This window comes from Antechinus flavipes, chromosome 2 (genome assembly GCF_016432865.1).
Source record: "Antechinus flavipes isolate AdamAnt ecotype Samford, QLD, Australia chromosome 2, AdamAnt_v2, whole genome shotgun sequence".
Taxonomy (NCBI): domain Eukaryota; kingdom Metazoa; phylum Chordata; class Mammalia; order Dasyuromorphia; family Dasyuridae; genus Antechinus; species Antechinus flavipes.
Window position 1 is genome coordinate 564123610 of NC_067399.1, and position 26492 is coordinate 564150101.

General features: G+C 35.1%; 1 protein-coding gene across 1 annotated transcript in view; it reads left to right on the forward strand.

Annotated features, from left to right (window-relative positions):
• The window catches only part of AKAP13 (A-kinase anchoring protein 13), a 209310-nt gene that overhangs the window by 164829 nt on the left and 17989 nt on the right, over positions 1-26492 (forward strand). The window contains exons 14-25 of the mRNA XM_051981057.1: positions 6876-6943; positions 8462-8528; positions 12288-12423; positions 15163-15275; positions 15934-16080; positions 16648-16898; positions 20132-20257; positions 20377-20494; positions 21234-21482; positions 24600-24676; positions 25293-25474; positions 25601-25683. Coding sequence (XP_051837017.1) covers positions 6876-6943; positions 8462-8528; positions 12288-12423; positions 15163-15275; positions 15934-16080; positions 16648-16898; positions 20132-20257; positions 20377-20494; positions 21234-21482; positions 24600-24676; positions 25293-25474; positions 25601-25683 — 1617 coding nt within the window. The remainder of the gene's footprint in view (positions 1-6875; positions 6944-8461; positions 8529-12287; positions 12424-15162; positions 15276-15933; positions 16081-16647; positions 16899-20131; positions 20258-20376; positions 20495-21233; positions 21483-24599; positions 24677-25292; positions 25475-25600; positions 25684-26492) is intronic.

A 26492-nucleotide genomic window follows, 5' to 3' on the forward strand; every position in this document is an offset into this window, starting at 1 on the left:
ACAGTTGGTCCTTCTCCCTCATTATAGTTCTTAAATAAAAATCAAAGAATCACCTATTGATGTATCACTAAGAGATTCTTGTTTGTCTGGCAATGGACTAAGTGATCAACAAGGTCCTTCTACCACTGAAACTCTATGATGGTGTGAATCAAAAGAAGAAACTAATGTTATTTTAGGCATCATTAAGAGAGGAACAACATTCAAGACTTAGGACCTTCTGTTATCTTACCTAATCAAGTCACACCTGAACATTGTGGTCAGTTTTGGGGGCCTGTGACATATTAAGATGGTTACATCCAACAGGTATTAGATGTTGCAAGACTGGACCTTGGAAAAGATTTCGGGACTAGATAAGTAAAACTGTTAGTTTTCTTTTTAAAGATAATAATTAATGCCATGAGAGCTGATGAGAGGACTGTGAAAGAGAGATGGTATCTAGAGAAAGAAAAACAAAGCCCTAGGTTACACACACACCTAACAAAAGGGAACGTGATTGATTGAACTAAGAAATTAGAATCCAGTGATGAAGTTCTCTATGAAGAACAAAGTAGGCAAAAATGTAATGCAGGTTGAAAAACAGGTCCATAACTTTTTAATCTGGCAAAAGACCTAGAGAACAGAGTTGAAGGAAGAAGCTTTGCTTGGGTCAGGATTAATTTTCCTTTAAAATTTGGTGACCTAGGAAAATCCATCCATTTAAAAAATTATACACTGCTTAAAACTTATCTTGAGTCACATCAACTGTTCTTTCTCACTGCCCTGAAGCATTCTGCTTTTGAAAAACATTATGTGGACTACAGACTAATGGATCAGCTACATTCTGTTTTTTTGGCTCTTACCAATAGTTCCTTTCTGGTTTGTTTTAATAGAAGCAAAATGATTCTCTAGTTATAGCTGATTTATTTTATGTTGTATGGGCAGCTTCTGAGTACTTTTGTGATACATTGGTTTTCTAGATTAGAAATTGACTGGCTGTAATCCAGAAAATGTGAGGGATTTATGCTTTGATTGGGCTTTGCTTTTTTTTTTTTCTGGTAAAGGAAAACAACTCTGGAAAGGAAATTTTTGGCAATGAGAATTTATTACTTATGCATCAGAATTAGGATAACTGATTCCAAAGAGATGAAGCTTGTTATTTAGGAAATTGGGACTTAGGAGAAGAAAGAACTCTCAAATTTCTGATGCAATCATTAAAATAAATTTTTTTAAAGGAGAGTTGTTTGAATTCTACTCTAGTTTTTATTCTCATATACCTATAAGAAAACTGTTATTCTAGGCACAAATTGGTTAAAAGGAATATCAGAGACAAAAACCTTTTATCACACCTGTTATAGAGAACTATGATTTAAACTGATTTCAATCAGAAATTGACTCCTGAAGGGATAGAAAAACACTTCTCACCTTAGGGTTCTAGTTGAATCTGCATGTGACTCATGAGAACCATCGTAGTCACATAGCATTGATTCCATTGTAGAATTTCTGCGTGTCTTAATCCAAGTCTTGTATTTTTTCTACAGAGTTGATTATTTCCTAAAAAGTTCTAAGTTGATTTTAGCTTTTTTTTTTTTTTCCTGGAGGACAACAGCAATACATGATCTATAATATTCGCTAAAGTTTTTTAATGACAGAAAATTAAAAATTTGTTGTCAAAAGTACCATATGTCCTCCCTTATATTTTTTCATGGAGAAATGGAAGAAAGGGAATAGAAGCCTGGCCTCCTTTCTTTGAAGCCTATAGAAGTCCAGGGGGGAGCTAGCTCTATTCCCATTAACTATCTTTTTGAGACAATACTTGAGTAGGCCTTTTGAAGGCAAAAACAATGTTGCTCACTTCTTTTAGGAAATCTGAAATAGCCAATCAACTTTCTTTTGATCTCTTTGGAAAACTTAATATGGTTATGGCAGTGGACATCAAAATGGTTTAGATTTGTCTCTAATTCTTTTGTTTTTGCCTGTTGTCTCCCTCCTCACTCCCCTCCCGCCCTGGGGGAAAAAAAAAGATAAAGTATGGTATTTCAAAACACATGACCCTGACAAATTTCAATGAGGTTGATATTTTTACATTATCTACACAGAGCAATAAAATTGTCCATCATAGTTGGGCTGAAGACAGTTTGGTAATAAGCTGAGTGCTTTTTAAGTAGGTGCTTGAGTGTCTTTGAGCAAACTCCATTTCCACTATTTATTTAAATGAGGTTTGTGATCACAGTTTAGCAATATATCTTTAAATTGCCACTTTGTAGGAGAGTCTTAGTTTAGTTAGAAAAGTAAGTGTAAGACAAATTTCCATTTTGTTTAAAATATCTTCTTAACTTCCTTTTGGTTTTTATGTTCAGTCAGTTAGTGTCACAGTTTGGACTCATCAGACTACTTTATATCCCTAATGTAGGATTTTGAATGTTGCCAAAACCGTCTGTTAAAATGATAATTTTCCACCTCACAAAGCAGCTTTGCCAGATGGATTGCTGCAGAGCATTGGAAGTAGCCCTGAAAGAAAGTACATGCAGTCCCCAGCCTAGAAACTGGTTGTGTTTTAACTGTCCTTTTGTAAATTAGTTGTTTGCAACTTAGAACCAATTTTCCCACAGAAACAATCCTAAATAGTGGTTACATTCCCAGATTATCCCACAAAAGTCACTGTAGTTCATAATGTAGTTGAAATATTACATACATGTAGTATGAAATAATAGAGAACAATGCATATTGCAACATCAGAAATTTTAAAAAGTAGAAGCACAACAAATTTATCAGTCACTTGTTTAAATATTAGAATTTGAGGAAGAGATGATTTACTTAAAAAGTTTAAGAAACTTTTGAAAAGGGAGACTGTTACAGTAGATCATTTCAGGAATTTTAGAAATTGATGGCACTCAGTTTTTATATTGTATTTCTTTAAAGCTTATAATTTTTCCCTAAATAATTATAAACACAAATTTTCCTAAATTATTAATAGTAATCTTACATTTGCTAGCCTTGATTAAGATTTTCTGTGGAATTAATGTGAGGTAACAGGAATTAATCTGAGGTAACTAAGAGAGGTTTCAAAAGTGGAGCCAAGAAAAGGGGTTAAATGGGATTTGTATTAGACAGGACTTATATAGATAGGATAAAGAAAACTGAGTTGTAGAAGACAGAAAAGAGGGGAAACAGTATTACTGCAAGAGGCCCATTGGAAAAAAGAAATTACATTATAGGACAAAAATATTGCATCATAAAAGTTTCACATATTAGGCATCTACATGCTATTCATCTAACCATTGTGCTACAGGACTAAGGACCTAAAGAGTAGGAGGAAAGTGGCACACAGAGAATTTTGGAGAGTGGAAGGAGAGGTAATGTGCAACCAACTATCAAATGAAAAATTACTTTTAAAACACTTAACAAAGTGTCTCACATGGAATAGGCACTATAGAAATGCAAACAAGATAATCACAACAGTTAGTTATAGCTTACAGCTGGGGTCCTCAAACTATGGGCTGCGGGCCAGATGCGGCAGCTGAGGACATTTATCCCCCTCACCCAGGGCTATGAAGTTTCTTTATTTAAAGGCTCACAAAACAAAGTTTTTGTTTTTACTATAGTCCAGCCCTCCAACAGTCTGAGGGACAGTGAACTGGCCCCCTATTTAAAAAGTTTGAGGACTCCTGGTAGAAAATGAGTACCTGTATCTATTCCATCTTTCACCCAGAAAGTTGTCAAAGAGTCATATTGGAATGCATTATGTTTGTTAATTAGCAGAGTCCATTATATATCTCCTGGGTTCTAGTCAGCATATTAGGTTTCTGAAGGAGAAGACAGCAAAGAAAAATATGCATACCCATTTGATTGATTTTGCTTTTGAACCACTAAAGAAGACCACAGACGAAAAAGTTTGGGGTCTGTTTTTGACTTAACTTAGCCTATAGAGGTAGAAGCCCAAACCACCAAGCTGCATGTCCTGTTCCTGTATGTAGGTTTTTCCCCACCCACTCCACCTCCCATGTAGAAGTCATTACTCTTTCTCTTCAGTATATTCAAGAAGTAAATATAAATAAAGGAACAAGCATTTCCTGTGGAAAATCTCTTTAGTTTTTATATATTCCCTTCAGTTGAAAAGTAGGAGAAAGTTAAGTTCAAACAACTTTCCCCTTTAATGTAGTTATTAACTATTTTCAGTCATCTTTAAATTATCAGACTATATATACTAGTTACTTCACTGATTAGTCAAAGTATTTTATATCCTTAATACCTTTAATCAACTGAGGAATGACCCCTGAAATATTTCTTATTATAAAACCCCAAATTAGTATTCACTTGATCAGGTTGGCATAATTTGACCTGAAATTATGATTTGTTATCGGTAAATGTTTGATTTGTATGCCTATTTTATATACCTATATGCTTGGGGTCATATAAAAAAAATTTATGCACAAAATTGTTGCAAGAGGAAAAAGTTTATGAAGCCCTGGAACCAGAACAAAGTACAGTAGAACTAATACTGGAATACTGTCTTAGGGCAGCCTAAAATCTTATTAGGCTTCTTGGTTAACATGCCACATTGTTGTTTGATGCCTACAGTTCACTAAAACTTCCCAAAACATATCCCAGCATCCCTCATCCCCAATTCAAGAGAAACAACTACTGTATTAGTACATAAGTATCTTTACATGAAGTTTGCTGTTGCTAAAGGGTAATCTAGGGTCATTTTGTTCCTATTTGTTCATACCAACACATTTCCCCCCAAAAAATCCATCAAGACAAAGGACTAAAGCTGAAACTGAAGAGGGACACGATAAGCATTTTCAGGGGTTATTATATGGAAGAGGGATTAGTTAAATTCCACATGACTACAAAGGGCAAAACTAGAAGCAATGTGTAGCAATTGGCAAGATAGCAAATTTGAATATTATCTAAGGAGAAATTTCCAAACAACATTATCCAGAAGTGAAACTCAGGAAAAAAGATGAAATCTCCCTCAATTTAGATTTTCAAAGACAGACCAAATAACTGTGTATGGGAGTATGTGTGTCTCAGTTCTTCATCTATAAAATAAAGATGTTTGACTAAATTACCTCTTACATTCTTTCTATTTTTAATCTGTGATCCTGTACTTTAAAAAAGAAATCTTTGCTCAGATTTTGAGTGGTCTATGAGGTGGGTGATTCTGTGTCTGAAGAGACCCTGACAGATGTGGAAGAAGCAAGATGCCCTCCAAAAACATCTTTTCCACAAAGCCTATCTGTTACAGCCCCACCTAATAGTTACAGTAATACTGAAAAGTGTGAAAGTTTATGATGGCTTATGGCTGCCTACCAACAGAGAGGCAGTCTTAGTCCAAAGTTTCCTTTGTGAGTGTACTTAATGACTACTGAGTCTACTGCAGTCCTTGAAGAACAATTTCAAAAAGAAATGGGGACCACTAATCTATACAACAGAGTATGCCTGTGACCTGCATATTGATTTAGTTTTAAAATGTAATATCTGTGGTTTATTTTATTTTTTATGTTGTTAACTATATTCCAATTATATTTTAATCTTCTTTGGGCTACACTTGAGAGTGTAGGGCCATGTACTTGACACCTCTGCTTTAGAGTACCAATTTATTGTAGTGTTTATCCAGGGAACATAAAAGGAATTTAAAAATTCATTTTAAATATTTATTGTTTCCCAAATTAATGAAATTGGTTGAGAATCTTACTGTCTTGACATAATTATCTTAGTATAAACCCAGAAAAAAAATAAGACTTGTAGGTAGAATCATAGAAATTTTAAAGGACAAAGGGATCTCTGAGAGAATCTAATCAAACATTTTATAAATGAGAAAAATGAAGTGTGGAGAGAATGATATGCCTACTATCACATAATTAATGAAAGAACCAAATCTCAAATTCAGTTTGCCTGACCTGTAATCCCATACCTGTATACTACATGAAACAGGTATTACAAATATATTTGTAAAAATAACAAGGAGAAGAAGAGGTCAGATTCTCAGGCTAGAATGTGGCAAGCACACCCTTCTCCATTGCTTGTATCCCTGCCCCCAAGAAAAAAATAGCTTGCTGAAGTCATGTTGAACTTGTTTCTCTGGGAAATCACTGCTTAATAATTATTGTCTGTGAATACGTTTCTCTTTTGTGAGGGATGCTTATGTAAGAGGTCCTCAGAGATGAAGTTTTATCTGTGAGTGCTGTATCTACCTATCCTTCTGCCCTTTTGTAACATCCCCACCTAATGATTCTTCTAGGGAACAGAAATGAAGTCTTCATGTATAAGGAGAAGCTAAGAAATAAAATGAAAAATCAAAATTCTTTACATTGTAAATTGTAGACTACTCTTTGCTAATTAAGAAGCTCTCACTTTTCTGAGTCATACTTCCTTGAAGTAAATTGAGGGCTGCTCTTTGGATTTTGTCTTCCTGGAAGCCAAGTCATAAGAATATCTGAAAGTAAATCATCAGTCAGGCCTCTGCCACAGTCATGCAAATTACATCGTGTTTTATTTTGGTTCCTTCTTTGTATCTCCTTTATTTGCGACTCTTCATTTGATGCTCTAGACATCTGAATTGAGCACAGAATCTTTGGTCTTTAGAAATTGGACCTTAGTCAACTTCTTGCCTATAATGTTCCAGACTTGTAATCTTCTTGCTCTGGTTTCTCACAGTTTTGTGACATCATATAACTAGTTCCTGGAAGAGACAGTGTATCCAAAGGAAACAGTTTGTAACTACAGTTTGAAGATTGCTGAAAGCATGGGACTCTAAAGTGTGGGAGACTTCAGTTAGAAGGAGATACATATATATATATGTATATATATATAGAGAGAGAGAGAGAGAGAGAGATCGCACTTTTTTTTTGTTTTTTTATTCTTTGTGACCTTGGATCCCGTTTACTTTTCAGATTGTGGTGCTTTTGTCCATAAAGGCTGTAGAGAAAGTTTGGCTTCTTGTGCAAAGGTCAAAATGAAGGTAAGACATTTCTGCCTTAAAAACGGGGCTTATATCAGTCAAATCACCTTAAATGGTTGTAGAGAAAAGCTATTTTTTCTTTGGGGACAAATGGATGGGGGGAGTATGATGAGGCATATTGTTTTTAGTTAGTTGTTTTTAAATTAGGTTAATAATCAGTTCTTTTACTTGTCTGATATAAAAAGAATTGTTTTAGCTTTTGAAAAAGAAAAAAATGCTCTTAGAATCTTTAAACTTTAAATATATGCACTTTTTGGTTCAAATACATTTATTAGTTTATATTCTCTGGGTTCTCTGCTTTTGATACTTTTTGTATACTGGCCACTGTCAGAAAAGATCCAGTAGAAATCAGGTGTTTCATAATTTCTTAAGAATGGTTTAGGATTTCTTCTTTATAATGGTATCTCTTCTCTTTAAAGTACAAAATGTTTAGGTCATGTCAACAAAAGAAAAAAAAAATTACCTGATGCCTGAAACTACTAGCACTATGTATGATCTATAAATAAATACATGACTAAGGCCAACAGAGGAGATAAGGCATAGGGACTAGATCTGGAATTTTATTGACATAGGGAACTTCTCTGCAATTTATAGTCTTAAAGAGTTGCCTAGTTCATTGGGAAATTAAGGATATTTGTCTACTGTCACGTAGCCCATATATCAGATACAAATCTTGAAATCAGACTTCCTGGTTCCAACACTGGCTCTCTATCATCTGTGTTATACTGCCTCTCACAGGTTAACACATACCAAGGGTGGTATATTTTGGTGTTGTTTGTGAGTTAATGTTTGTGTTTTTATCCATGTTATATTTCCTTATATAATTATTCCCTTGTAGGAAAGCAGCACTATACAGTTACTTCTATACTTCTCTCCAGTCTTCTACCCCTATCACCAACAACACCAGAACTCTATGATGATGCATGTGTCATGCAATTACTAGAAAATGATCACATAGATGATCACACCTAAAGAAAGACTCATAAAATCCTAACTGTAGTGTCAGAAAGAATTTTAGAGGTCAGTTAGTCCAATTTGCTCATTTTATAATTAAGGAACTGGGTTCTAAATAGTTTAAGGCATTTGCCCAAAGCCATTTCCTTCTCTGGTTCACTTTATGGATGAGGAAACTGAGGCAGAGTTAAATGACATACCGAGGATTGCACATACCTAGTGAGGATCTGAGGCTGGATTTGAATTGGGGTCTCCTGACTTCAGGCTTGGCACTCTATGCACTGCACCATCTAGCTATCATGGATACTCAGAGATAGAAAAAGCATTCTCTCTTCAGCTATTTGCCCAGGAATTTGTGTCAGATGTGTCGTTTCTATCAGTGGCTGCTTATGCTCCTTTTGTTGTATCATACAACAATGTGTGAATTCCTTAAAATATGATTCTTATGGGTAGTCATCCTTTATCATGCTTGATAGGCACTGTGAAACTTTAATAAAGTCCAGGTGGACAGTTTTTTCTCCTTTCTTTTTTAGTCAAACTGAATTCCATTATTTCTTCTTTTAGCAACCCAAGGGAAGCCTTCAGGCCCATGACACTTCTTCACTTCCCACAGTTATTATGAGGAATAAACGTAAGTAATAACTAGCCTGTCTCTCTCCTACTTCATCTTGCCTTGTCTTTTTAATCAGCTGTTCCCAAGTTCCCACTCTTATGAATAACAGTCATTCAGTATAGCATTCAGATTTTGGAGGATTTGTTTTTGCATTCCCACTATGATAATCCTATGCTCAGGATTTCCAGAATGATGTCATGCATTAGCTAATTGTTTCTTTAACTTTCCAGTGGGTCCTACTTCCCATGGATTTTTAACTCTAATCCAGCTTTAGTAATGCAGGTACCCATGAAACATGCCTAATTATTGAAGCTATTTCAGGAATTATTTTTAGACATTTTGTGCATTTATCAAAATACCATTAAAGTTTTGAACATTAACAAGAGTTTGAAAATCATCACTTAGGTATATCAGAATCCAGGAGAAACTTTGACCTCTAGCAAAAACAAAACAAAACAAAAAATTCCTATAATTTGATTGAATAGTTAAAGAAATACATTGGCAATCACTGATTTCTCATAACAAAGGATATTTTCCTAGTTTCAGACAGAATTTTCTTCTGGTTGGCTTATTGTATTTGTCATTTTCAGTCATGTCTGACTCTTCATACTCCCATTTGGGATTTTCTTGGCAGAGATACTGGAGTGGTGTTGCCAATTTTATCTCCAGCTTACTTTACAGATAAGAAAACTGAGGTAAATAGGATTAATTGACTTCCTTAGGGTCACACAGCTAATATATAAGGTCAGATTTGAATTCATATCTTCCTGACTCCAGGACTGGCACTTTATCAACTATGCCACCTATCTGCCCTAGCATGTAATTGGTGGTATATAAATGTTTATTGCCTTTCCATCACCCCCAGTGTTTTCATTTTACAAATGAGTAAATGGAAATCAATAGAAATTAAGTGACTTTCTTTAAGTCACAAAGCTCTCATTAAGCAAGGGTCAGGATTAAATATAGATCCATATATGCTGATAAAACTTGTGTCATTTAAAAAGGTTTGAGAGACATAGTTTCTGGGTAATTTAATCATTTTATTAATAAAGTCAGCAGATTATTAATAAAAGGATAGTCATTTGGCCATCTCTCTTAGACCAAAGACAATCATAGAGAAGGGCTCACAGTTTATATATACATTTAGTAGGGGTTGATGTCATCCCATCATTATGTCTCTCCCAGATAGAGAAATTATCTTTATACCAGACCATTTCTAACCTTGGTCTGTCTAGAGACAAAAGAATCTGTCTCCATTCGAGTTTGCGTAGAACATAGTGGGCTTCCCCATCTTAGATTAAGTTCCATGCCTTGGATAGGGTGTGACCAAGATGAAGAGAATCAGTACAGTATCATTATCCACAGTAATGTTTTTCTAAAGAAAAACTGAACTTAAAATCAGAACTTTGAAAGAAAGTTTCTCCCCAGTCTCTCCCCAATCTATCTCTCCAAAATATGGGTTACTAATAATCATTTCTTACAAAATATATCAAATGCCCAGACTTAAGCATAATGTCATGATGGAATAGAAAGACTCCAGGATGAATTGCCTTCATCCTCTTCTGATGCCCTCCTTTAGAGACCAGTTAATTTCAATAATTTTGAGTTAGAGATCTGAAGAATGCAGAAGACTTGAGGAAGACCAGCTCTTATACAGGTTGCAAATATTGTAGGAAAACTGTATGGAAACTTCATATTTGCAAAATAAGTAAATCCAGGAATGAGTTTATAGTCATCTTTATAAATTCTTCACCTTCACAATTTTTAAAGACAACAAACTGACCTGATTCATCTAGAATACATTTTATTGGCATAAAACTGTCCAGGTACCATTGCTGTTACTTAAAATAAAGTCCATAATGTGTCATGTTTATCTCAGCACTTTTGCTTATTCACTAGATAATTAGTTGACTTACTACAAAGACCTTGAAAATTCAGATAAACCTCGGAATTACTTTTCATTTATCGTCATGCTCATTCCCTATCCAGATTGTCATTGTAATATTAGATCCTCTTCTAAGATGTCCTGTACCTTTTAAGTCTGTTCCATCCTTACTGCCACCACCCTAAACTAGGCCCTCATTTAATGCATGAGTTATTGATATGCCATCCTCACTATCCTCTGTTGCTACATCTATTTCTCTAATCCATAAAGACTCAGCTTGATGTATCTATGATCTCACTGATATGTGTTCATTCCCTGGCAAAATAAAAAGCAGCCCACCTGTGCTTTCTTATTCTGTATATGGTTTTTGTCCATGTCCTTCTATAAATCCTCTATAAAGAATCTATTTATCTTGCTGGAGGCCAAAGTAATCTTTATCATGTTACTCCTTTGCTTAAGTATCTTCAGTGACCTTGTTAGTACACAAGTGACCTTGTGTACTAACATATCAAGCCTTCCCTCTGGCTTTTAAAATCTTCTATAATCAGAATTCTTATAAGAAAATTTAACTAAGGGCCTACTGTGTTCCCCAGCCCTATGTAAGACCATGGGGAAACAAAGATGAAATAAGACAAAGACACATCTCTCAAGAAATGTGCATTCTAATGGTGGAATAAGCCATATGTTCAGATAACTGTTACATACAGCAGGATATGTTAATTGAAGAAGAGAGATCCAGAAAATCTGTGTGAGGAATATGAAGCTATCAAATCATTTCCAGTTGAGGAAGGAAGAGGGAGCATAGAAGGATTCATAAGGGAGTTGGAATCTGAATTGTTGAAAAAAAGGAGAAATGTCAACAAATGGAAGCTGCGGGGAGAGAGAGTATTGGGGAATGGGAAAAAATGATTAGTGATTTGGTTTGTCTATAGTGAAGGTCTATGTTTGTGAAAGGTGTTGCATATGCATTTAGTCAAAAAAGGTAGACTACAAAGACTACAAACCACACGTGTAGTCTTATATGCCACATTAAGGAGACTGTGTTATACTTTATTTCTTAAAGGGTGGGGTGCCACTGAAGATTTTTAATGAGGGTTTTATTAGGAAGATTATTCAGGCAGCATTATGAAGGATAGATTGGAAAAAGAGATATGAGAGACATAGTGGAGACAGATCAAGATTTTTCAGCTAATTGTATGTTGAGAGGTAAGGAAGAAATGTAGTCAAAGATGACTCCCACATTTCAAGACTGGATAGTTTGGAAGATATGGTCCTGGTATAAATGCTCAGTGAATAATCTATAAAGTGATAAGTTGGATTTGGTAAGTTCAGTCCAGCTTCAAGAGTACTTGAATTTAGGAAATATTTGGAAAAAATACTTGATACTTATTACTGTTGACTTGGGAACAGTTTAACAATCTTCTGTACAGCTAGCTAATCTTCTATGTTTGATATGGGTTATGATTATTTGAAAAACAAAAGTGTTTTATAATGCAGCTTCATTATGTCCAAGACATTGTTAGACATTGAAAGTTCTGGTCAGCAACTGAAAAATTGGTACAAACAATCTATGACAATTCCAAGTGGACTCATGATGAAAAAATACTCTTTACCTCAAGAAAACTGAAGAACTCTTTAAGTTCAGATTGAAGCATGTATCTTTATTTTTCTTGCTTTTTTTTCCCCAATATGGCTAATTTGGAAATGTTTTGCTAATTTGACTTTACATGTATAATGGGTATCATTGTTGTTTGCTTTCTCAGGGTAAGGGTAAGGCTGAAAGAAGGGAGAAAATTTGGAACTCAAAATTTTGGAATGAATGTTTAGAAAACAAAAGAAAGTTCTGATCAGTTGAGTAGAGAGATTAGATGATGCTTCCATTCTCCTTTCAGCCTCACAACCCAAAGAACGCCCGCGATCTGCAATCCTTGTGCCTGATGAGACCTCGGTAGCCCCATTGTTCCCTAACAGACGGTCACAGCAGTGTGCCTCACTTTCAAAAAGTGTCTCTATACAGAATATTGCTGGGTAAGTTCATATTTCTTTCTTTCTTTCTTTCTTTCTTTCCTTCCTTCCTTCCTTCCTTCCTTCCTTCCTTCCTTCCTTCCTTCCTTCCTTCCTTCCTTCCCTCTCTCTCTCTCTCTTCCTCTCTTTCTCTCTCTCTCTCTCTCTCTTTCTTTCTTTCTTTCTTTCTTTCTTTCTTCTTTCTTTCTTTCTTTCTTCCTTTCTTTCTTTCTTTCTTTCGCTGAGGCAATTGGAGTTAAGTGTGTTGCCCAGAGTCACACAGCTAGGAAGTGTTAAGTCTCTGAGACCAGATTTGAACTCGGATCCTCCTGACTTATGGGCTAGTGCTCTATCCACTGTGCCATCTAGCTGCCCCAGCTCTGATTTCTTAATGGAACATTTAGCACCTGGATATAATCACTGATATCCTGATGGACATAGCCTGTTTTTACCATGAATTTTGTGATCAAAATTGTATATGCTTGGTATACTTATTGAGTGATCATAATGAGGAAAATAAAAATTATGCTAGTTATTGATGCTGTTTAATCGTTCAGAGGCTAGTTTTGTTTATAGTTGTATATGTATATATATATATTTTAAAGAAGCCTTTGTTTAAAATAAAAAATGTGTAGTAGGATAGCCACTTCCTTTGATAAACTTGAGTTCTAAAAAAAAAATGGATAAAATATGGGCAATTAGGCCTAGTGAAAAACTAAGAGCTTTTTATTCTACAGTCCAGTAATATTCTAAAATGTCATTTTCATATTTCATCTGAAAATAATTTAATAGCTGGCAGTTTTCTTCAAAGTGGTGTCCATAGAAAGATCAATTTCATTTTGTTAATGAAAATGGGTGTAGTGCCTGTCAAATTGGCTAAGATGACAGGAAAAAATGATGATAAATGTTGGAGGGGATGCAGGAAAACTGGGACACTGATGCATTGTTGGTGGAGTTGTGAACAAATCCAACCATTCTGGAGAGCAATCTGGAATTATGCCCAAAAAGTTATCAAATTTGCAAACCCTTTGATCCAGCAGTGTTTCTACTGGGCTTATGTGCCAAAGAGATACTAAAGAAGGGAAAGGGACCTGTATGTGCCAAAATGTTTGTGGCAGCCCTGTTTGTAGTGGACAGAAACTGAAAAATGAATGGATGCCCATCAATTGGAGAATAGTTGAGTAAATTGTGGTATATGAATGTGTTATGGAATATTATTGTTTTGTAAGAAATGACCAGCAGGATGAATACAGAGAGGCTTGGAAAGAATTACATGAACTGGTGCTGAATGAAATGAGCAGAACCAGGAGATCATTATACACTTCAACAGCAATACTGTATGAGGATGTATTCTGATGGAAGTGGATATCTTCGACAAAGAGAAGATCTAATTCAGTTCCAATTGATCAATGATGGACAGAATCAGCTACACCCAGAGAAGGAACACTGGGAAATGAGTGTGAACTGTTTGCATTTTTGTTTCTCTTCCCAGGTTATTTTTACCTTCTGAATCCATTTATTCTTGTGCAACAAGAGAACTGTTTGGTTCTGCACACATATATTGTATCTAGGATATATACTATAACATATTTAACATGTATAAGACTGCCTTGCCATCTAGGGGAGGGGGTGAAGGGATGGAAGGGAAAAGTCAGAACAGAAGTGAGTGCAAGGGATAATGTTGTAAAAAATTACCCAGGCATATGTACTGTCAATAAAAAATTATGATAATAAAAATAATAAAAAGAAAGTGGGTGTAGTGGGGAGAGGAAAAGAGGAGTAATTCCAAGTTAATAACACCAAATCTCAAAACTTATCTGTTACCAGATTCAGTTGGCCCTTTACAAAGTTCTGCACTCACTCCTCTACAGAGGGAACAGGCCTTGGCTACATGGTAATTAGCACAGGGTTGATTATGATGGTGATGGTTGTGATGTGTAGGGTTTACCTGTCTGTCCACCAAGGAAACAAACCACTTCATACTCAGGGCTCAAACATCCATCACAGGGTAATGATTTTGGCTAATCTAGGCTTGGATCAGTTTCTTGACTTGAGCATTAAAAACTTTTTTTTAAGTCTCTACTTCCCTTGTCATTCATGTATCCAAGCTTTGAAGTCTTCTCAGCTTTTTCCAAGAGGAGTGATAGAGAAGCAACCAGTTAGTCTTTATTGTCTCAGCTGTGACAATACTGTGGAGTAGCATCATAAGGCCTTCTTTTTGAAGTTCTAATCTTAAGATTTTATTTGTTTTATTGAGCAGGCATTTTTAAATATCTTTAGATAGAACTTGTTTCCAAATGACCATTTTTGATTTAGGTAGGAAAATAATACAGGACAAACATATTTATAGTACATATTTCAAAATAATTACTTGTCAGAAAGTAGGAAGCAAAGATGAAATGGATTCCTAGTGAGTTCTAGATAGAGATTATTTCTAATATAGTATAGGGAATTAAATTATTTCATATTATTGTGGAGAGAAATACTTAAACCTTTTCTAAAAGTTGTGGGTGGAGCATAGTTAAAAGGCTGAAATTTCTGTCTTGTCACTTTTTTTTTTATTCTGGTTTTATAGCTAGCCTTGTATATTGCTCTGAATTTCATTGTGAATTGTTATCTCTTTAGTAACAGTTATCTTCAATCAGTTTTTTTTTGACCAATTGAAATTTATTTTGCAGTTAATTTTTCAGTTAACTCACTTTTGAACACAAATTATAGTTTTTCCAAGAATATATAATATCATGTCCTTCCTTTTGTCCTCAGAGTTGGCAATGATGAGAACATGGCAAACACCTGGAAATTCCTGTCCCATTCAACAGACTCTTTAAATAAAATCAGCAAGGTCAATGAGTCCACAGAATCACTCACTGATGAGGGTAAGAGAATATGGCTTACATTTGTTCATCTGTAGAGATATAGTGTGTTTCATTAGATGTCAGTTAAGACAAGTGTTTAGGAGGAGGGAACCTGTCTTCTCATTCTGAAGATGCCTGTAAATCCATGTCCATTTAATATTAAGTTGTCTATATTACCTTGGTGATAAGAATCTTCCCAGTTATTGCAGTTTTCTATCATACTTAAGTTATTAAGTCTTTTGATACCACAAAATCCAGATGTTTTTCTTCCCTCAGATAGTTTTAGTTATTTGGGAATGGCTACCAGGGACATGTGAAATACCTAGGACTTTTTCCTTTATTATTTTTAATTTTATGAAGTTAAAAATAAGTAAAATGAAATTATGGATTGATTACTGTTCACTTCAATGGTGCTGCCTCCCTTGAATCAAGTTCTGATTACACCATGACTATAATTATATCAAGGGAGGCATTAATACATTTTTAGTTCCAGGGAACTATTTTAAAGTCTTTCCATTCCTTATTTTCCCCCTGTATTACTTCATGTCAATGATGAAAAAAGCCCAGTGTTAGGGACCTGAGAAAAGGAGTCCTAACAGTAGGAGAAAACAGGCATAGACTTCTTAAGCATTCCTAACCTATTAATTCTAGTCATTGAATTCTACTGTTTTGGGAATAGGTACTGATATGAATGAAGGACAACTCATGGGAGATTTTGAAATGGATTCCAAACAGCTGGAGGCAGAATCCTGGAGCCGAATAGTAGATAGCAAGTTTTTGAAACAACAAAAGAAAGATATAGTCAAGCGGCAAGAGGTGATTTATGGTGAGACCCTTCATTGTGCTATTCAATTGTTATTTTATCCAAGAGACCCTTATGATGTTTCTATAACTTGGCAGCACTTTATTTGTTCTCATGTAAGAGACTGAGGAATAGAATTGCTTTACAAGTAAAATTTCTGTTTTTCAACTATTTTAGTTAAAACTGAACCTAGAGAAATACCGTAATGCACAATGAAAGACTGCAGAATGGCCAAGGTGACTAGGATTGCTTAACACTAAGAACCAGCAATAGAGAGAACATCAGATGACTTTTAGTTCAGTATAAATTTATCATTTGAAGTCACTGGCAGTCAGAAAAGGGATACCAGAGCACACAAAAGTGAGGAAGATGGGACTCCATATAGTTTAAGTTGAAAATATTGGAGTTCAAATAGTAATCAAAAAACCACTCTCTTCCTTCCACCTCCACCTCACCTCTCATTCCCCACTTCCCTCCCAAAAAAAAAAAAAAAAAAAAGCATTTCCAGCACTTAGCATAGTTTGCCTGGCACATAGTTGGTGATTACTAAATGTTTGTTGATTGACTAATAGATTGATTTCCCCTGCCTAGAGTTAATGCAGACAGAATTACATCATATCCGCACTTTGAAGATCATGAGTGATGTGTATAGCCGAGGAATGATGACAGACCTACTCTTTGAGCAGCAAATGGTAGAAAAGCTGTTTCCTTGTTTGGATGAGCTCCTCAGTATTCACAGCCAGTTCTTTCAGAGAATTTTGGAAAGAAAGAAGGAATCCCTGGTGGAAAAAAGTGAAAAGAATTTTCTCATCAAAAGAATAGGAGATGTCCTTGTGAATCAGGTAAGTAGTAGGAAGTATACAAGTATATAAAGTTCTTCTTCAGGAACCATACCTTTTTCATAGACTAGTTGTAGTTTGGACTAGGAAAGAAAAATAGAAATTGGGGGGAAATTAGATAGTGTTTGCATTCTCCAATCTCCCCCACCACAAAATTTTATTTGTCTATAAAACTTACATGACTATAAGGCTAACGGAGAAAATATCTATAAAGTGTCTCACAAGGCATATGGCATTGCTGGCTATATTTTTAAAATGTATTATTGATTGAGTACTATCTTTCCTTATGGAACATGCCTGAAAAACATTTGATGCTTTCAAGTTATTTGCATTCAGTGGCTTACTTCAAACACGTACTTCTCCACAAACAAATATTTGTACAGCTTGAGCAAAATCATGTTTTATCATCTAACAGAGATGCCTAAAACTTAGCTATATTCCTTGTTCTATATGTTCTATATTCATAACTTTCTATCATGGTAAAGGCTAATTTCATAGATGTCTGAACAGGAATCAAGAGTTTTACTTTTACTCCTGGGCCTCGCTTTCCATCCTATTGTTAGCTTTCTCCTCTAGTATCTTTTCCATCCTTGGCTCTCTTCTCTCATTTTATAGACATTGGGAATTGTGCTCACATGTCATCAATATCTATCTCTTCCCTGGTTGTTTCCTTTCTTTCTAGTCACAGGTTTCCCCATATTGGGGGAAAAAAACAACTACTTTCATTTGACCTGCTGCCCCATGCCTTCTGTTTCTTTCTCTTTTGTAGTGAGATCCCTTCTAGAAAGAGCTCATACCTAATTGCCCTTTTCCTTGCTTACTCCTTGTTCTCTAACTTTCAACTTTGCAAATCCAGGAGCCTCATTTATAAAGATCATTAACAGTCTAGTGATCACCAGATCCAGTGGTAGCTTCTCACTCGTTGCCCTCCTTTAACCCCTTCTTGAAACTCTAATCCTGTTTGCCTCAGTTTCCTCATCTGTAAAATGTGCTGGAAAAGGAAATGGCAAACCACTTCAATTATTTGCCAAGAAAACCCCAAATTGGGATCATGAAGAGTTAAATATGATTGAACAACTGTTGTATCTTCACATGCATATATGATATTGAACTCTTACTCATTCTTCAAAGCTTCCTTGATTTTTATTCATAATGCTGTCTTGGTTTTCTTCTTGCCACTTGTTTTGCTCTCATTTTGCTGATTCTTAATCCTTTTCTCTTAGCCTCTTAACTTAATCAGGATGTTCCCCAAGATTCAGTCTTTGATTCATCCTTAACATATCCTTCCTCTTTGAACTTTCATTTACCCTTATATTAGCTCTTATACCTTTGTAAAGTAGTCCACATTTATATCTTTAGCATCCCAATCTTTCACCTTATCTTCAAATCTTTTGTCATTGTCAAACGTTTCCAGTTGATAACAAATGATTATTTCAAACTCAACACAAATGAAAAAGCAAAGCCCATTTTCTTCTACTCTCTCTGTAAGAAATTGATTCACTCTTACTCAACTCCCTGTTTTTGTTTGTTTGTTTTTTTTTTTTTTTAATTAGTTTTTAGGCAGGCTTGGAATCTTTGCATTACCTTTGACTCTTCCCTTTTCCTAAGCTTCCCATAGACAAGAAGTTTCTCTTTTCCAGTTATCTGCCCAATCTGTCCTCCATACACACCTTATGCTTTTGCTTTTCAACCTGTGCTTTTACATATTTTATCTCCCTGGAGTGCACTCATTCTTAATTGCTTTCCACCCACCCAAATACAAGGCTTCTTTTCTATGAAGCCTTCTCTGATCACCCTGGTATAAGAGGATCTCTTTAACTTCCCTCTCTCCCTCTTATATTATCATTTAATTCTACATAAACCTTTCGCGCTAAGTTCAACCTGTAATTTTATTTGTCATCTAACTGGAGCCTCAGTCTTCTCATCTATAAAATGGCAAGACTGGTCAAAGTACATTGTCTTCAATGTTCTATCTCTATTTATGGTTGTTATCTGTTAGTTTCTCTTTCCTGTTGCCTAATAATCTTCTGGAGGACAGGTTAATCAGTTTTGTGTCTCTCTTCATGACTCCATGGACCAACTCTCCTTTGAGATTTTTTTTGACAGGGATATTAAAGTGGTTTGCCATTTCCTTATCCAGTTTTATGTAGGCAGGAGATAAGTGACTTGCCCAGAATCACACAGCTAGTATGAACTCTACTCTTTCTGACTCCAGATCCATTACTGTTATCTACCATAGCTTCCCCTGAGGACAGTGGCCATGTCTTAGGTTTCTATTATTTCTAGCATCTCACAGAGTAGCTACTATGCAGGAGATAGTTAATAATCTTTGTGACTTAATGTCAGCCAAAGGTGATTTCTTTAGATGGCTGAGTAAAATAATTAAATTCTTTTTGCTTCTATGTACCCATTTGTAAAATGGAGATTGCAAAACATAGCTTATTCCTCAATGAAAAGTTTATTGTAAGAGTCGGTTATATATATCTGTACAGTGTTCTGAAAACTGTGAAAACAATATGACTGGTAGGAGAGACATAATAACATATTCATTTATGTTATGAATAACTCATTTACAAATTTAAAGATTTATCATATTCTTTCCTTATGACAACCTTTATGAAGCAAATATCACTCTCATTTTACAGATAAGAAAATTGGGTTCAGAGAAGGGAGATGATTTGCCTGTGTTTTCATGTATATTAAGGGTTATATCCAAATTTAGATCTCCTGCCTCCAAGAAACTAGCCTCACAAATGCTTCTGTCTTCGAATGGGGAATCTGATTCTATCTAAATTCAGAAAGATATTTAGGACAGTCATTAAATGTGTTGACTTCAGATAGACAGGATAAACAAATCTTTTGTCAGTGGATATTAGTCTTGTTAGCTTTAATTGCCTTTTGCCTGCACTTAATGGTTAAATGCTTGATCTGAGTATCTCTACAGTACCTTCTAGTGATTGTCATAGTTTCCCAAATAACTGAAGTGTTTACTGTTAATGTATGTTAATGTTGACTTTTCATGGCCCTTGATAGTTTGCCATATTTGAGCAGAGTTAATGAGCTTTTTCTCAGATTGCCTATCTATAAGCAGATGGGAAGGTTTTTACTTAAGGAATATAATATCTATTTATGAGGTAGGGTCATTGTCATTCTCTGTTCTGGTATCTATTATTGAATCATCTGTTGTGGACTACAGTGCCTTACTTGGTGTTATGTTCATTCTCTCCCTTTTGTAGTTTTCAGGTGAGAATGCAGAACGCTTAAAGAAAACCTATGGCAAATTCTGCGGTCAGCACAACCAGTCTGTGAACTATTTCAAAGACCTTCACACTAAGGATAAGCGCTTTCAGGCTTTTGTAAAGGTGTGTACTTTCCCCTTCCTTCACATGGGCATGAATTCATAAAATGCAATAGATTGAAATCATGGAAGAAGATCCATATTTGATAATTATTTTAATGATAGCCTTCTTTCCTTTTTCAGAAGAAGATGAGTAGTGCAGTTGTTAGGAGATTGGGCATCCCAGAATGCATTTTACTTGTAACCCAGCGCATTACCAAATATCCAGTTTTGTTACAAAGAATATTACAGTGTACCAAAGGTAACTTTCTCCTTTGTCTTTTATTCTTGCAGATTGTGTTCACTGTGTAGAGTGTGCTCAGTAAGAGTCATGAGGTATTGAAATTGTGACTTAGCTCTCTGATTGATAGAAGAAAAACTTAGTCTTGTCAGTTCATATTCTCTAGTTAACTAAATGCTAGGTATGTTTGAAAATTTTTGCTTAGAATATAAAGATGGATGGTAAAAAGTAACTGATAAACTTCTGTCTAATTCAGTGCTTCCTTGGTAGCTAAAGAACTTCTTTCTATATGATTGACCTGTGGGGTCTATTCTATGATTGGTCCCCACTAATTTTTCCAATAGAGTTAAAGAGTTCATATCCTAAGCTTAGAGGTGCTATCATGTTCATGTTATCATCAATTCCATGCTTACTGTTAATTAACTCTCAATTATAAAAATAAAGGCATTCTTCCTTCTTTTAAGGAGGTTATTTTTCTAAGATTTGGTAAAACATTAGTTTAAAAATATGGCCATAAAATCTGGCCTTTTTCACTACTTACAATTATTTGTTGTATATTGTCCATTTTAGAATGTTTATGTTTATGTTTCAGTGTAATATATAAAGTTTTTAATTACTTTGTGACTCATCAAAGTGTAAAGACAGAGCCTTGGATTATCTCAGGTGAAATAATTATATTTGTATCATTCCACATAAATGTGAAAAGAGTAAATAGTATCATAAAAAGAAAGTATACTCATCCTCCCCCTTTTTCTCTAAGAAAATGATTTAGAACAGGAAGATCTGGCCCAGTCTCTGAGCCTGGTGAAAGATGTGATTGGAGCAGTGGACAGTAAAGTTGCAAATTATGAAAAGAAAGTCCGCCTCAATGAGATTTATACCAAGACGGACAGCAAGTCGATTATGAGGATGAAGAGTGGACAAATGTTTGCCAAGGAAGATTTGAAACGGAAAAAGCTTGTTCGAGATGGGAGTCTCTTCCTGAGGAATTCAGCAGGGAGACTGAAAGGTGAGTTTATGTTGAGAAGAAAGAGAAGCCCCAAACCCACCTTTGTAGGGACCTGTGCTGTCTTTACAAACCATATCTGGTAGACATGTATGGACACCAATGCATTAAGCTAAAAACAAAACAGCAAATTTAGTTTACTTGTAGCTATTAAACATTATACTGTTTTGCCTTCTCCAGAAATCTCTGGTTTTCTCAGCTATATCAAGTCACTGTTATAAAATGCCTACTTTTTTTCCCCTTAGTTGTTCACGTGTATGTGTGTATATGTGTGTATATGTATATGAGAGAGATTATCTTCAAAGACTAAATAATGTATATGTATATGTGATAATTTTACACATAAAATGTACATATTTACAAATGTACATGATTTTATTTTATTTTGTTTTGTTTTTTTCATTTTTGTTTGTTTTGCTGAGGCAATTAAGGTTGTGATTTGCCGAGGGTCACATAGCTAGGAAGTATTAAGATTTGAAATCAAGTCCTCCTGACTTCAGGGCTGGTACTCTACCCACTGTGCCATCTAACTTCCCAATGTACGTGATTTTAATAGTCTTTGAAATGTAGACCTCTTAGTTCAGATGACTTATACACCTAACATTCAGAGTATATCCCATTTTTTAGTCAGAGAATAGTAGCTAAGGCAAAATAAACACAATTTTTACATATTTTCTTTAAAATAAAACAAATGTAAAATAGGTTGGCTGGAGCTATAAACCTGTTGACTTCAAATACAAAAAAAGGATTTTTGAAACTCCTTACCTAGATTTCTCCAGGGGGGATGTAAGTGGTGAGAAATAACTAAAAATAGATGAATAGTGCAGACCACTTTTAAGTTCCCAAGTACTTTACTCACATCCTATTTTGGATTAGAAGTTGCATTTCATAGAGTTCCAGTCAAGAAGGCTTGGGTTCAAATCCTATATCTGATATGTATTAGTCATGCCTGACCCCTGGATGGTGATGTATCTCTGAGCCTCTCATAAATGAGAATGATGATAGCTTATATAGTACCTGCCTTGAATGACTGTTGTGAGGTTTAAATGGATTAATGTCTGTAAAGTATTTTGTATCTTAAAGTGCTTTGTAAATGCCAGTTGTTGCCGTTGCTGCTATTGTGTGCAGCCTTAAAGGAAATCAGTATTTCTTTGTGGGGAGGTATGCACACAGAGAATGTCATCAAACTGGTAATAGATTCCCTAATAGCATTTTGATTCATTAGGACACTCTGCTGACAGAATCTTAAGAAAAAACTCCAGTCTGACAAGTCTAGAATTAGAAAATATATTTGCTTTTTAGAGCCAAAAGGGGACTGTCTTCTCTAACTATTCATTTTGGTTGTCCCACTGAGGCATAGAAAGATTAAGAGATTCGTCAAGTCATCCAGCAAGTTGTTCCTAGAGTCAAAACTAGAAGCCAGATTTCCTGACTTGTGGTTGCCTGTCCTTTACAATATGTTACAGTGTGGACTTTGTGTACTTCAGGACCAAGTGGGAGACTGCTTTGTCATCCTATAAATACCTAGCCTACTATTAAAATCCCAGTGTTTCCTAGAATTGCCATTTGGAACTAAGAGTTCATTCTCCCCCATTTAAAACAAGTTATTTCTTCTTTGCTAAAGAGGTAAAAATAATAATAATGGAATCCAGCTGCTGGAGTTCCCAGTTATGTCCAGGCCAATAACAAAATGAACGGTAGGTTTTCAAGTTTGAAACCTTCCAATGAAGAGAGCCATGTGTAGTCATTCTCCTCCCCACGTCAACTTATGCCAAGAACAGCCAGTACTGTGTACTCTAGAATAAAGGGTGGATTTGTTTTTCTCTAGACCATTGGCATTGATGATATAAATCTTAGGACACAGTGGAATTGAGGCCTGCATTTCAGAATTTTTGGCATCTTAAGTTTTTAAAAAACAAAACCAGAAAAAGACCAATTTATGTTGTAACTAATATTGTGTGTGGAAAATTAATGTGGTCTGAGCTAAAAATTTAGAGCCCTCTAGGAGCTTAGAGTCCAGAGACCTTGACACTCCACTTTTTTCATGGAATTTCATTTGAATTTCATGGAAAAGAAAAAAGAAATTCTAGACATTTGGGAGAATTGTGACATGGTATCCTACTCTCTCTTAAGATAGGATTGTTTTATGTTTTGAGAAGATGGTGGTATATATTGATTTAAGTTCCATTCCAACAAAAAACAGTTCTGTACCTTTATTAGAAGCAATGATAATGTAGTGAGCCAACCCATTTAGGCCATATTAGATAGCAAATCTCTAAAAGTTTTGGCCCTGCCATTGTACATGGATTTGTACAATTAGTCTAGAAACTTACTGTACCCAAAAAATACAGCTCCAGTTAGATTGAGATGCATTTTTTTTAAACTAAAAAGCGAAATCTGTGCTCATTCCATGAAAGGATAATTTAATCAGTATTGGAGTAGAGGCAAGAGATATAATGGATGTTAATTCTTGTTAAATTTAAGAAAATCTTGGGAAGAACTTTTGTTCATTCTTATTAACTGCATATTGAGGGGTGAAATATGAGAAGAATATCTTCCTTTTATTGGACTTGGGTAATTCACACATATCACCTTTTGGCAGCATTCCCTTTTTCTGCCCTATACTTTTCTCTATCTGCCAGTCTAGACCTTGGTTAGAAATTATCTCTGTGCAACATTATGAACAACATGTAGACACTTAGTATAGATTATCACTGATGTTTCAAATATGTTAAATGCCATCACAATGCAGTTTAGAATGTTCCTGCCCATGTCTCTTTCTAGAATTGTTCTAGTACCAGAGCAATCTTTTAAATATGTCCTTTGGAAGCAAGTATTAAATCTGCCTCTTGAGAAAAATTTAGATCTAGAATACTCAATTATATTAATGATCTCACATAGTCCTGGGATATGTTGCTAAATGAACCTTAGATAATCATGCTCAGCTAGAGTCAAAACTAAAAGCCAGGTTTCCTGACTTGTGGTCCCTGTGCTTTCCAGTATGTTACAGTGTGGCTTTGTGTACTTCAGGACCAAGTGGGAGACTGCTTAGACTTAGATAATCATGCTCAGCTGTTAAATGGCTATTTTCTTTTTCTCTTCCCCTCATCTGCACTTTAGAAGTCCAGGCAGTTTTGCTCACTGACATTTTGGTTTTCCTTCAAGAAAAAGACCAGAAATATGTTTTTGCATCACTGGTAAGCTGAAAATACTTTTTTTACACTTTTTTTTTTCTTCTAATGTGCTGTTTCAACTTTATTAGGTATTGACTATTCACACTGTATTGCTTTCCTCCCTTTCATATTTATTCATCCAGGACATAGGTTTTTGGATCTTTTTATATTTATGTTTTTAAACATCATATTTTCTAGTGAAAATGATATTATTTGAAACTTTTTTAAGCAAATCCATGACTTGAGTGTTATAGTTTTTTGTATACTTGGTAATTTCATTTTGGTAGGGGTTGGGGCTTTATCATTAAAATATTTATTCTACACCTGTCCATACAAATCAAATTCATTTATGAAACTGCTGGCCAAAGTCAACAGAATGTTCAGTATGTCTTCTTGGAAAGATTTGTCATATAAAAAGTTACTGAAAATTTTCTAATCTTATTTGACTGTTGATTATTTGGGTCAATTATAATTGACTTTGATAAGAGACTTTTCCCTTGAATATGCTTTTTTTTTGTATGCGTGAAACAAAAAAATTACATTAAGGATAACAGTAAGGTTTTACTTTAGATTGCAGTTGTCCCTAAAAATTATATTTTGAATATCTTTTCTTATGCCTTTTTTTCCTCTCCTTTTCAAGGACCAGAAATCAACAGTGATTTCATTAAAGAAGTTAATTGTACGAGAAGTGGCCCATGAAGAGAAGGGCTTATTCCTAATCAGTATGGGAATGAAGGATCCAGAGATGGTTGAAGTCCATGCCAGCTCTAAAGAGGAACGAAACAGTTGGATTCAAATTATTCAAGATACTATCAATGCCCTGTAAGTTAGAGATCCAGAACCTGGAAGTACCATTCCTGTCCTTCATAATGCTTCTTTATGGTCTTTTATGATCAGCTTGGCAGTAACCAGGGTAACTGATGCAATATGATCCTGTTGTTTTTAAAGCAATAGAGATGAAGATGAAGGAATCCCCAGTGAAAATGAAGAAGAAAAGAAATTGTTGGATGCGAAAGCCCGAGAATTAAAAGGTAAAGCTGTTAAGAGAGATCAAAACCACTGTTAGCCCTATGTGGCTTCTGAAGGCATGAAGGAATGCACTGGATGCCTGAAGTTGTTCATTGTTCAGTCACTGACAACCTCTAAATGTCCCAGCCAGCAGTTAAATGTATATTTAATTGGTAAATGAGGAAACCAAGATAAAATGATCTTTCAACATTAAAAAAGACTTCTAAAGAACTGTGCTGACAGTGGGCTGATATCCTCTGTCTAATAGGTTCACTACATTGTTTTTCTTTTTTGTTATTAGAGGTAGTGATGTAAAGGGACAGTGGACTAGAAATACCCTGAATAAGACTAAAGAAATGAAAGCAAGGGAATACTGTTAATTCAGAATGTACCATGTAGTATTTGTTTTAGGTCTTGGAGTTTTAGGTCATGGAGAACTTAGCCAAGATTTGTTGCTTACAAGAGACTCAGAATGAGTGAACTTTGGAAGAAATAAGAGTGTCCTAATAGATAAAATTACTTTGTTTTACTGCCAATTCTAGTTCTAGATTTTGAAAGATGCTTCAAATGAAAATTGGGTCCAAAGTCAAACAGATCAAAGCACTATATTTGACAGTCTCAAGTTTTTATTATCCCATTTTAATCAAAAAATAAGAAATGTACAAAGTAGTAAAATACTGTAAAATATATCCATTTTTGCCTAAGGCCATAGTCGAAGACTTATCCTTATGAAAGAAAAACTAGAGAGGCCTATGGTACCTGCCTGGATGGACTTTCAACTTTGACAAGTTCATGTAACTGAAGGTATCCAAGCTGCTCAGGAATAGATTAA